The sequence below is a fragment of the Anser cygnoides genome, unplaced genomic scaffold, assembly GCF_040182565.1.
Source record: "Anser cygnoides isolate HZ-2024a breed goose unplaced genomic scaffold, Taihu_goose_T2T_genome scaffold_52_1, whole genome shotgun sequence".
NCBI classification, from domain to species: Eukaryota; Metazoa; Chordata; class Aves; order Anseriformes; family Anatidae; genus Anser; species Anser cygnoides.
In genome coordinates, this window is record NW_027103075.1 from 108,617 (window position 1) to 121,134 (window position 12,518).

At 64.6% G+C, this 12,518-nt stretch overlaps 1 protein-coding gene across 1 annotated transcript; it reads left to right on the top strand.

Moving 5' to 3' along the window:
- Positions 1-760: 760 nt before the first annotated feature.
- Positions 761-11,488, top strand: LOC136789520 (type 1 phosphatidylinositol 4,5-bisphosphate 4-phosphatase-like). The gene is given in 10 exon segments (XM_066989571.1): positions 761-1,078; positions 1,637-1,687; positions 1,689-1,794; positions 1,899-2,005; positions 3,134-3,162; positions 3,165-3,238; positions 4,902-4,954; positions 7,862-7,914; positions 7,917-7,951; positions 9,420-11,488. Coding segments are annotated over 10 exon segments (810 nt in total). The 5' UTR covers positions 761-920; the 3' UTR covers positions 9,564-11,488.
- The last annotated feature ends 1,030 nt before the right edge of the window (positions 11,489-12,518 follow it).

The window sequence follows — 12,518 nt, forward strand, 5'->3', positions numbered from 1 at the left end:
GTAGGGGGAGGGGAGGTCGTCATGGCAACGGAGAGGGGCGCGGGGCGGCGGTCACGTGGGGTGCGCTAGGGGCGGCGGTTGCTATGGGAACGGGGGGGAGGTGGCGGGGAGGGGTCACGTGAGGCGCGCGGGCCAATGGGGGAGAGCGGGAGGGAAGAGGGAGGGGCGGTTGCTATGGGAACGGGGGGAGGCGGCCGGCAGGGGGATCACGTGAGGGGCGGCAGCCAATGAGGGGACAGGGTAGCGGCAGGGGGGAGGGGCGCGGTTGCTATGGGAACGGAGGGAGGTGGCCGGGAGGAGGTCACGTGAGGCGCGCGGGCCAATAAGCGGCGGGCGTGACGGAAGAGGGAGGGGGCGGTTGCTATGGGAACGGAGGGAGGTGGCTGGGGGGCGTCACGTGATAGACGCGGGCCAATGAGGGGAGAGGGGAGCAGCAGGGGGAGGGGGCGGTTGCTATGGGAACGGGGGGAGGCGGCCGGCAGGGGATCACGTGAGGGGCGGGAGCCAATGAGGGGAGAGGGGAGCGGCAGAGGGGAGGGGCGCGGTTGCTATGGGAACGGAGGGAGGTGGCCGGGAGGAGGTCACGTGATCCGCGCGGGCCAATGAGGAGAGAGCAGGGAGGAAGAAGGAGGGAGTTGGTTGCTATGGGAACGGAGGGAGGTGGCTGGGGGGCGTCACGTGATAGACGCGGGCCAATGAGAGGAGAGGGGAGCGGCAGGGGGAGGGGGCGGTTGCTATGGGAACGGGGGAGGTGGTCGGGAGGGGTCACGTGATCCGCGCGGGCCAATGAGGAGAGAGCAGGGAGGAAGAAGGAGGGAGTTGGTTGCTATGGGAACGGAGGGAGGTGGCTGGGGGGCGTCACGTGATAGACGCGGGCCAATGAGAGGAGAGGGGAGCGGCAGGGGGAGGGGGCGGTTGCTATGGGAACGGGGGAGGTGGCCGGGCGGCGGTCACGTGAGGCGCGGCGGCCAATGGGAGCGCGAGGAGGCGGTGACGCGGCGGCGATGGCGGACGGGGAGCGGTCGCCGCTGCTGCCCGCGGAGGCTCCGGGGCCTGGGCCGGGGCCTGGGGCCGGGGGGCCCTGCCGGTGAGAGGGGCGTGGCCTGCGGCGGGGGGCGTGGCTTCAGCCCGGTGGGCGGGGCCTCTTGTGGGCGGGGTTTGGGGGAGGGGAGGGGCTTGGGCGGGGGAAGGGGGAGGGGAGGGGCTTGGGGGAGGGGTGGGGTGGTGGGCGGGGCTTGGGGAGGGTGGGCGGGGCTTGTATCAAGGGGGCGTGGCCTGACGGATGGGGTGTGGCCGAGTGGGAGGGGCTTGGTAAAGGGGGCGTGGCTTCTAAACGGGGTTATCTGCAGTGGGCGGGGCTTGTGGGGGTCGCCAGGCAACGGCGCCGCTCCCCCTCCCTCCCCGAACCGTTGCCAGGCAACCGCGCCACTCCCCCTCCCTCCCCTAACCGTTGCCAGGCAACCGCGCCGCTCCCCCCTCCCTCCCCGAACCGTTGCCAGGCAACCGCGCCGCTCCCCCTCCCTCCCCTAACCGTTGCCAGGCAACCGCGCCGCTCCCCCTCCCTCCCCTAACCGTTGCTAAGCAACGCCGCCACCCCCCCTCCCTCCCCTAACCCGTTGCCAGGCAACGCCGCTCCGCCGGGCCCGGGCGAGGCCCCGCCCCCTTACTCGCCATTGGGCAGCCCGGACGGGGGCGGGGCCGGCGGTCACGTGCCGCGTGTGCCAAGCGCCAATCAGCGTGGAGGGCAAGGCCCACCAGCACGTGGTCAAGTGCGGGGTCTGCAACGAGGCCACGGTAAGGGGGGGCGGGGCCTGCGCGGTGACGTCATTTCCGGTGATGACATTTCCGGTGACGTCACCCCCCGTGACGCCATTGGGGGGTCGTGACGTCACCGGCAGCCCATCCGGACGGCGCCCGGGGGCAAGAAGTACGTGCGGTGCCCCTGCAACTGCCTGCTGGTGTGCCGCGCCTCCGCCCGCCGCATCGCCTGCCCCCGGCCCTACTGGTCAGGCTGCGGGGGGGGGACTGGGAGGGGCTGGGAGGGGTGCTGAGAGGGGCTGGGGGGGGACTGGGATATACTGGGAGGGCACTGGGAGCGACTGGGAGGGCACTGGGAGGGGCTGGGGGGGCTGGGGGGGCTGGGAGAGACTGGGATATGCTGGGAGGGCACTGGGAGGGGCTGGGGGGGCTGGGAGGGACTGGGATATACTGGGAGGGCACTGGGAAGGGCTGGGATATACTGGGAGGGGGTTTGGGGGGACTGGGAGGGCACTGGGAGGGGCTGGGAGGGGGTTGGGGGGGACCGGGATGGACTGGGAGGAGGTTTGAGGGCACTGGGGGGTACTGGGAGGGCACTGGGGGGTACTGGGAGGCACTGGGGGGGTACTGGGAGGGATTGGGATATACTGGGAGGGGCTGGGAGGGACTAGGAGGGGACTGGGAGGGCATTGGGATTTACTGGGAGGGCACTGGGAGGGGCTGGGGGTGACTGCGAGGGACTGGGATATACTGGGAGGGGCTGGGATATACTAGGAGGGCACTGGGAGGGGCTGGGGGAGCACTGGGAGGGGCTGGGAGGGACTGGGATATACTGGGGAGGGTACTGGGAGGGGCTGGGAGGGCACTGGGATATACTGGGAGGGCACTGGGAGGGGGTTTGGGGGCACTGGGAGGGGGGTTGAGGGGACTGGGATGGACTGGGAGGGGGTTGGGGGGGTTAAGAACGGGATTGGAGGGCACTGGGATATACTGGGGGGGGCAAGGGGGGCACTGGGAGGGGCTGGGGGGATTTGGGGGGGATATGGGGTGGCTGGGGGGATTGGAGGGCACTGGGATATACTGGGGAGGGGACTGGGATATACTGGGAGGGGATATGGGGGACTGGGGGGGCACTGGGAGGGGATATGGGGGGACTGGGAGGGACTGGGAGGGACTGGGATGGACTGGGAAGAGATATGGGGGGACTGGGAGGGAGTTTGGGGGCACTGGGATATACTGGGGGGCACTGGGATACACTGGGAGGCCACTGGGCCCTACTGGGAGCAGCTGGAGGGGCCTCCCAGTCCCCTCCCAGTCCCCTCCCAGTGCCCCCCCCAGCCCCCCCAGTGCTCCCAGTATAACCCAGTGCTCCCAGTAAGCGCGTCATCAACCTGGGCCCGGTGCAGGGGGGGCGCCCAGCCCCGAGCCCCCCCCCGGCGGCGTGCGGGTGGCCTGCGCCCACTGCGGGGCCCCCTTCCTGGTGAGTGACCCCAAAACCGCCCCAAAACCACCCGAAAATGGGCAAAACGGCCCCAAAAGGGACCCGGGGACCCAAAACTGCCCAAAACGGCCCCAAAATGGGACCGAAACGGGGTCGAAAGGGCTCAAAATGGCCCTAAAATGGCCCCAAATGGTATTTAGGATCGTGAAGTGACCCCATAACGGCCCCAAAAGGACCCCAAAAGGGGGGAAATGGACCCAAAAGGGCCACGGGGACCCAAAATTGCCTGAAATTGCCCCAAAATGGGACCGAAACGGGGCGGAAAGGGCTCAAAATGGCCCCAAAACGGCCCCAGAATGGCCCAAAAGGGTATTTAGGATCGTGAAGTGACCCCATAATGGCCCTAAAATGGCTCCTAAAAAGGGCAGAATGGCCCCAAAAAGCATCCGGGGACCCAAAACTGCCAGAAATTGCCCCAAAATGGGACTGAAACGGGGTGAAAAGGGCCCAAAATGGCCCAAAATGGTATCTAGGATCGTGAAGTGACCCCAAAACTGCCCCAAAAGGACCCAAAACAGGGCAAAATGGCCCCAAAAGGGACCCGGGGACCCAAAACTGCCTGAAATTGCCCCAAAATGGGACTGAAATGGGGCGAAAAGGGCTCAAAATGGCCCCAAAACGGCATTTAAGATCGCGAAATGATCCCAAAACGGACCTAAAGTGACCCTAAAAGGGGGAAAATGGCCCCAAAAGGGACCCAGGGACCCAAAACTGCCTGAAATTGCCCCAAAATGGGACTGAAATGGGGCAAAATGGCCCAAAATGGCATTTAGGATCCTGAAGTGACCCCATAACGGCCCCAAAAAGACCCCAAAAGGGGGAAATGGACCCAAAAAGCACCCAGGGACCCAAAACTGCCAGAAATTGCCCCAAAATGGGATCAAAATGGGGCAGAAAGGGTTCAAAATGACCCCAAAATGGCCCAAAACGGTATTTGGGATCGCAAAATGATCCCAAAACGGCCCTAAAATGACTGTAAAAGGGGGAAAACGGCCCCAAAAGGGCCACGAGGACCCAAAACTGCCCAAAATGGCCCCAAAATGGGACCGAAATGGGGTGAAAAGGCCTCAAAATGGCCCTAAAATGGCCCAAAGTGGTATTTAGGTCATGAAATGACCCTAAAATGGCCCTAAAACGGCCCCAAAATGGCCCTAAAAGGGGGAAATGGACCCAAAAAGCAGCTGGGGACCCAAAACTGCCTGAAATGGCCCCAAAATGGGACTGAAACGGGGTGAAAATGGCTCAAAATGGCCCCAAAATGGTCCAAAACAGTATTTAGGATCATGAAATGGTCCCAAAATGGCCCCAAAAAGGGCAAAACGGCCCCAAAAGGGCCCCGGGGACCCAAAACTGCCTGAAATTGCCCCAAAATGGGTCTGAAACGGGGCGAAAAGGCCCCCAAAATTGCCCCAAAATGCCCCAAAATGGCATTTGGGATCGTGAAGTGACCCCATAACGGCCCTAAAAAGGCCCCAAAAGGGGGGAAATGGCCCCAAAATGGCTACGGGGACCCAAAACCGCCCGAAATGGCCCCAAAACGGGAGCAAAACAGCCCCAAAATCCCCCAAATCCTCCCCAAAACCCCCAAACCCTACAAAACAACCCCAAAACCCTACGAATTTGCCCCAAACCGTCCCCGCAGTGGACCGAGTTCGCCGACCGCAGCCTGGCGCGCTGCCCCCACTGCCGCAAGGTGTGAGTGTCCTATAGGGGGCCCTATAGGGGGCGGGGGGGGCTATAGGGGGCGGGGGGACCCTATAGGGGTGGGGGGGCTCTATAGGGGGTGACCCTATAGGGGGTGGTCCTATAGGGGGCAGGGGGCCCTACGGGGGACGGGGTGACCCTATAGGGGGCGGGGGGACCCTATAGGGGTGAGGGGACCCTATAGGGGGCGGGGGGGCCCTATAGAGGTGAGGGGACCCTATAAGGGGTGGGGGGACCCTATAGGGGTGAGGGGACCCTATAGGGGTGGGGGGGCTCTATAGGGGGTGACCCTATAGGGGGTGGTCCTATAGGGGGCAGGGGGCCCTATGGGGGAGGGGGTGACCCTATAGGGGGCGGGGGGACCCTATAGGGGTGAGGGGACCCTATAGGGGGCGGGGGGGCCCTATAGAGGTGAGGGGACCCTATAAGGGGTGGGGGACCCTATAGGGGTGAGGGGACCCTATAGGGGTGGGGGGGCTCTATAGGGGGTGACCCTATAGGGGGTGGTCCTATAGGGGGCAGGGGGCCCTATGGGGGAGGGGGACCCTATAGGGGGCGGGGGGACCCTATAGGGGTGAGGGGACCCTATAGGGGGCGGGGGGCCCTATAGAGGTGAGGGGACCCTATAAGGGGTGGGGGGACCCTATAGGGGTGGGGGGCTCTATAGGGGGTGACCCTATAGGGGGTGGTCCTATAGGGGGCAGGGGGCCCTACGGGGGACGGGGTGACCCTATAGGGGGCGGGGGGACCCTATAGGGGTGAGGGGACCCTATAGGGGGCGGGGGGGCCCTATAGAGGTGAGGGGACCCTATAGGGGTGAGGGGACCCTATAGGGGGCGGGGGGCCCTATAGAGGTGGGGGGACCCTATAGGGGTGAGGGGACCCTATAGGGGTGGGGGGCTCTATAGGGGGTGACCCTATAGGGGGCGGGGGGATCCTATAGGGGGCAGGGGGATCCTAAGGGGTGAGGGGACCCTATAGGGGGCGGGGGAACCCTATAGGGGGCGGGGGGATCCTAAGGGGTGAGGGGACCCTATAGGGGGCAGGGGGCCCTATAGAGGTGAGGGAACCCTATAGGGGGTGGGGAGACCCTATAGGGGGCGGGGGACCCTATAGGGATGAGGGGACCCTATAGGGGGCGGGGGATCCTATAGGGGGCAGGGGGATCCTAAGGGGTGAGGGGACCCTATAGGGGGCGGGGAACCCTATAGGGGGCGGGGGGATCCTAAGGGGTGAGGGGACCCTATAGGGGGCGGGGGGCCCTATAGAGGTGAGGGGACCCTATAAGGGGTGGGGGGACCCTATAGGGGTGGGTGGGGCTCTATAGGGGGTGACCCTATAGGGGGTGGTCCTATAGGGGGAGGGGGTGACCCTATAGGGGGCGGGGGACCCTATAGGGGTGAGGGGACCCTATAGGGGGCAGGGGGGCCCTATAGAGGTGAGGGGACCCTATAAGGGGTGGGGGGACCCTATAGGGGTGAGGGGACCCTATAGGGGTGGGGGGGGCTCTATAGGGGGTGACCCTATAGGGGGTGGTCCTATAGGGGGCAGGGGGCCCTATGGGGGGAGGGGTGACCCTATAGGGGGCGGGGGGACCCTATAGGGGTGAGGGGACCCTATAGGGGGTGGGGGGGCCCTATAGAGGTGAGGGGACCCTATAAGGGGTGGGGGGACCCTATAAGGGGTGGGGGGACCCTATAGGGGTGGGGGGCTCTATAGGGGGTGACCCTATAGGGGGTGGTCCTATAGGGGGCAGGGGGCCCTATGGGGGAGGGTGACCCTATAGGGGGCGGGGGGACCCTATAGGGGTGAGGGGACCCTATAGGGGTGGGGGGGCTCTATAGGGGGTGACCCTATAGGGGGTGGTGCTATAGGGGGCAGGGGGCCCTATGGGGGGAGGGGTGACCCTATAGGGATGAGGGGACCCTATAGGGGTGAGGGGACCCTATAGGGGGCGGGGGGATCCTAAGGGGTGAGGGGACCCTATAGGGGGCGGGGGGACCCTTTAGAGATGGGGGGGCTATAGGGGGTGGGGGGACCCTATAGGGGTGAGGGGACACTATAGGGGGCAGGGAGACCCTATAGGAGCAGGGTGACCCTATAGGGGCAGGGAGGACCCTAGGGGGGGGGGCTATAGGGGGTGGGGGACCCTATAGGGGGTGGGGGGACCCTGTAGAGGTGGGGGGGCTATAGGGGGCGGGGGGACCCTATAGGGGTGAGGGGACCCTATGGGGGCAGGGGGATCCTATAGGGGGTGGGGGGACCCTATGGGGGGTGGGGGACCCTGTAGGGGTGATTGGAACCCTATAGGGGCCGGGGGACCCTATAGGGGACGGGGGGGGGGGGCTATAGGGGGCGGGGAGACGCTATAAGGGTAGTGGGGGCCCTATAGGGGGGACCCTATAGGGGGCAGGGGGACCCTATAGGGATGAGAGGACCCTATAGAGGGTGGGGGGACCCGTTAGGGGGCGGGGGGACCCTATACGGGCAGGGGGGACCCTATAGGGGCGAGGGGACCCTATATGGGATGGGGGAGACCCTATAGGTTGACAGTGACCCTATAAGGGTGGGGGCGGCCCTATAGGGTGGGACCCTATAGGGCGGGGGTGGGACCCTATGGGGGTGGTCCTATAGGGGGTAGGGGAGACCCTATAGGGGTGGGGGGGACCCTATAGGGGAGTGATGGGACCCTATGGGGGGGGGCTATAGGGGGTGACCCTATAGGGGGTGGGGAGACCCTATAGGGGTGGGGTGGGGGCCCTATAGGGGGTGGCCCTATAGGGGGCAGGGGGCCCTATGGGGGGGGGTGACCCTATAGGGGCGGGGGTGGGGCCTATAGGGGGCGTGTCCCTATAGGGGCCGCTATAGGTGCCCCTATAGGGCCGTCCCCGCCCCCAGGTCGGCCGTGGGGTCCCGGTTCCCGCGGCGCCGCTGCCTCTGCTGCCTGCTGGGGGGCTCCTGCTGGGGGCCGGCGCCTGCGGGCTGGCCGTGAGTGCGCTGGGGGCACTGGGAGGCACTGGGGAGGGACTGGGATATACTGGGAGGGCGCTGGGGGGGGGGGGCTGGGAGGGGGGTTTGGGGGGGGGGTTATGGGGGGGTTTGGGGGGACTGGGAGGGGGTTTGGGGGGACTGGGAGCCACTGGGATATACTGGGAGGGGACTGGGATGGACTGGGAGGGCACTGGGAGGGACTGGGGGGGGTCTGGGAGGGACTGGGGAGGGGTCTGGGAGGGCACTGGGAGGGGACTGGGATATACTGGGAGGGGCTTTGGGGGGGTTATGGGGGGGTTGGGGGGACTGGGAGGGACTGGGAGGGGTTTTGGGGGGACTGGGAGCCACTGGGATATACTGGGAGGGGACTGGGATGTACTGGGAGGGGACTGGGAGGGGACTGGGAGGGACTGGGGAGGGGTCTGGGGACACTGGGAGGAGACTGGGATATACTGGGAGGGGGTTTGGGGGGGTTATGGGGGAGGCTGGGGGGACTGGGAGAGACTGGGAGGGGGTTTGGGGGGACTGGGAGCGACTGGGATATACTGGGAGGGGACTGGGATGTACTGGGGAGGGCACTGGGAGGGGCTGGGAGGGGGTCTGGGGGCACTGGGAGGGGCTTGGGGCCACTCGGATGTACTGCGAGAGGGTTTGGGGGACCCCGGGGATACTGGGATGTACTGGGAGGGCCTTTCTGGGTTACTGGGCCATACTGGGATATACTGGGAGAGGGTTTCTGGGTTCCTGGGGCTACTGGGAGGGCTTTTTTGGGCCACCAGTCTATACTGGGATGTACTGGGAGAGGGTTTGGGGGATCCTGGGGATACTGGGATGTACTGGGAGGGGCTTTCTGGGTTACTGGACCATACTGGGATGCATTGGGCAAGGGTTTGGGGGATCCTGAGGATACTGGGATGTACTGGGAGGACCTTTTTGGGGCACCGGGCCATACTGGATTGTACTGGGAGAGGGTTTCGGGGTTCCTGGTGATACTGGGATGTACTGGGAGGGGCTTTCTGGGTTACTGGTCCATACTGGGATATACTGGGAGAGGGTTTCGGGGTTCCTGGGGCTACTGGGAGGGCCTTTTTGGGTTACTGGGCCATACCGGGATGTACTGGGAGAGGGCTTTGTGGACCCCAGGGATACTGGGATGTACTGGGAGGGGCTTTTGGGGCACTGGGCTATACTGGGATATATTGGGAAAGGGTTTCAGGGTTCCTGGGGATACTGGGAGGGCCTTCTTGGGTTACTGGTCCATACTGGGCTGTACTGGGAGAGGGTTTCGGGGTTCCTGGGGCTACTGGGATGTACTGGGCGAGGCTTTTTGTTACTGGTCCATACTGGGGCGGCGTTTTCCGGCCGTGTTCCCTCCCGGTACGTACCGGGCGGGCCTTTTTGGGGTCCTTACGGTCCTTACTGGGACCGTACTGGTCCATACTGGGAGCGCCCCCCTCCCCCGCAGGTGGGCACGTGGGCGGCCGCCCGGCGCTTCGGGGCCCTGCACGCGGCCTGGGCCCTGCTGGTGGCCGCGGCCGGCGCCTGCCTCCTGCGGGCCGGCTACTGGGGCTGCCTGCGGGTCAGCCACCCCCTGCCCCGCCACGCCTGAGCCCCCCGCCCCCGCCACACGCCTGCCACACGCCTGCGACACGCCTGCGACACGCCCGGGGCCGGGGGGGGCACGCGGCGGGGACGTCGGGGGCACGGGACGAGAGGCGGAGGCGGGGAGACGCGGCTGGGACGCGCTTGGGTCGCGGGACGTCCGTCGGACACGCTTCGGGCGTGGGAACATGTTTGGGACATGCTTCGGTCATGGGAACATGTTTAGGACATGCCTGTGTCATGAGAGAGCCATCGGACGCGCTTTGGTCATGGGAACATGTTTAGGACATGCTTCGTTCATGGGTCATCCATCGGACACGCTTCAGTCATGGGACGTGTTTAGGACACGCTTGGGTCATGGGTCATCCATCGGACACACTTCGGTCATGGGAACATGTTTGGGACATGCCTTTGTCATGGGACATCCATCGGACACGCTTAGCTCATGGGATGTGCTTCGGACACAGCTGCGTCATGGGAGAGCCGTTGGACACGCTTGGGTCATGGGATGTGTTTAGGACATGCTTATGTCATGGGAGGTCCATCGGACATGCTTAGGTCATGGGACGTGTTTAGGACACGCTTGGGTCATGGGACATCCATCGGACACGCTTCAGCCTTGGGAACATGTTTAGGGCATGCTTATGTCATGGGACATCCATCGGACACGCTTCCGTCATGGGAACATGTTTAGGACATGCTTATGCCGTGGGACATCCATCGGACACGCTTCGGTCATGGGATGTGCTTCAGACACGGCTACAGCACGGGAGAGCCGTTGGACATGCTTGGGTCATGGGACATCCATCGGACACGCTTAGGTCATGGGATGTGCTTCAGACATGGCTGCGGCATGGGAGAGCCGTCAGACACGCTTCAGTCATGGGAACATGTTTAGGACACGCTTCAGTCCTGGGACAACCATCGGACACGCTTGGGTCATGGGAACATGTTTAGGACACGCTTGGGTCATGGGACATCCATCGGACACACCTGGGTCATGGGAGATCCAGCGGTCATGCTTAGGTCATGGCATGTGCTTCGGACACGGCTGCGTCACGGGAGAGCCGTCGGACACGCTTGGGTCATGGGAACATGTTTAGGACATGGCTGCGGCATGGGACACCCGTCGGACACGCTTGGGTCATGGGAACATGTTTAGGACACGCTTCAGGTGTGGGAACATCTTTGGGACACGCCTGGGTCATGTAAGATCCATTGGACACGCTTGGGTCATCGGACACGCTTAGGTCATGGGACGTGCTTCGGAAATGGCTGCGTCATGGGAACATGTTTAGGACACGCTTTGGTCACGGGGGAGCCATCGGACACACTTAGGCCATGAGAACATGTTTAGGACATGGCTGCATCGCGGGAACACGTTTAGGACACGCCTGGGTCACGGGAACGTGTTTAGGACACGCCTCGGTCACGTGACACGCCTCGGACATGCTTGGGTCATGTGACACGCCTCCGACACGCTTAGGTCATGTGACACACCTCAGAACACACCTGGGTCATGTGACACGCTTAGGACATGCTTCAGTCATGGACACACCTTGCACGCGCTTGGGTCACGTGACACGCCTCCGACATGCTTCAGTCACGTGACACGCCTCGTTCCCGACTGCGGTCACGTGACATGCAACGAACACGCCCGGGTCACGTGACGCGCTTAGGACACGCTTCAGTCATGTGACACGCCTTGGATGCGCTTGGGGTCACGTGACACACCACGAACACGCTTAGGTCATGTGACACGTTGTTCCCAACTGCGGTCACGTGACACGCCTCGGTCACGCTTAGGTCACGTGACACGCCTCGGACATGCTTCAGGTCATGTGACATGCTTCGGACGCGCTTGGGTCACGTGACACGCTTCGGACACGCTTAGGTCACGTGACACACCACGAACACGCTTAGGTCACGTGACACGCGTTGTTCCCGACTGCGGTCACGTGACCCCACCGGGACGCGCTCCGGTCACGTGACCCCCCGACCCGTGACGTCACCGGCCACGCCCCCGGGCGCCATCTTGGCCCCGCCCCTCCCCGCATGCCCCCTCCCTCCCCCCCCCCCCCAAAAAGAACCCGGAAGAAAAAAAGGGGGCGGGGCCTGACCCGGAGGCGGCTCCTGATTGGCTGCGCGGAAACGGGGGGGGGGGGGAGGGAGGGGTCCCTGAGGGCCGCGCCGGGCGCTGGGGGGGGGGGGGGCTATAGGGGACGGGGGGCGTTATAGGGTCGGGGGGGGGGATATAGGGGACGAGGGGGTATAGGGGATGGATGGGGTCTATAGGGGCCTGGGGGGCTATAGGGGTGAGGGGGGGCTATAGGGGCCGGGGGGGCGTTATAGGGTCGGGGGGGGGGATATAGGGGACAACGGGGGTATAGGGCGGGGGGGGGGGTCTATAGGGGAAGGGGGGGGCTGGGGGGCGTTATAGGGTCAGGGGGCGTTATAGGGTTGGGGGGGACTATAGGGGCCAGGGGGGTGGTATAGGGTTGGGGGAGGGGTATAGGGGTGGGGGGTGTCTATAGGGGCTGGGGGCGTTATAGGGTCAGGGGGGCATTATAGGGTCGGGGGGCTATAGGGGTTGGGGGGGGGCTATAGGGGCAAGGGGGATGTTATAGGGTCAGGGGGGGGCCTATAGGGGCCAGGAGAGTCTATAGGGGTTGGGGGAGTCTATAGAGGCCGGGGGGGCGTTATAGGGTCGGGGGGTATAGGGGTTGGGGGGGGGGCTATAGGGGCTGGGGAGGCTTTATAGGGGCGGGTGGGGCTCTGTAGGGGTTGGGGGGCATCTATAGGGGCGGGGGGGTCTATAGGGGTCAAATGGAGTCTATAGGGGCTGGGGAGCTTTATAGGGTCGGGGGGATCTGTAGCGGTGGGGTGGGGTCTATAGGGGATGAGGGGGGCGTCTATAGGGTCAGGGGGATCTATAGGGGTTCTACAGGGGTCAGACAAATCT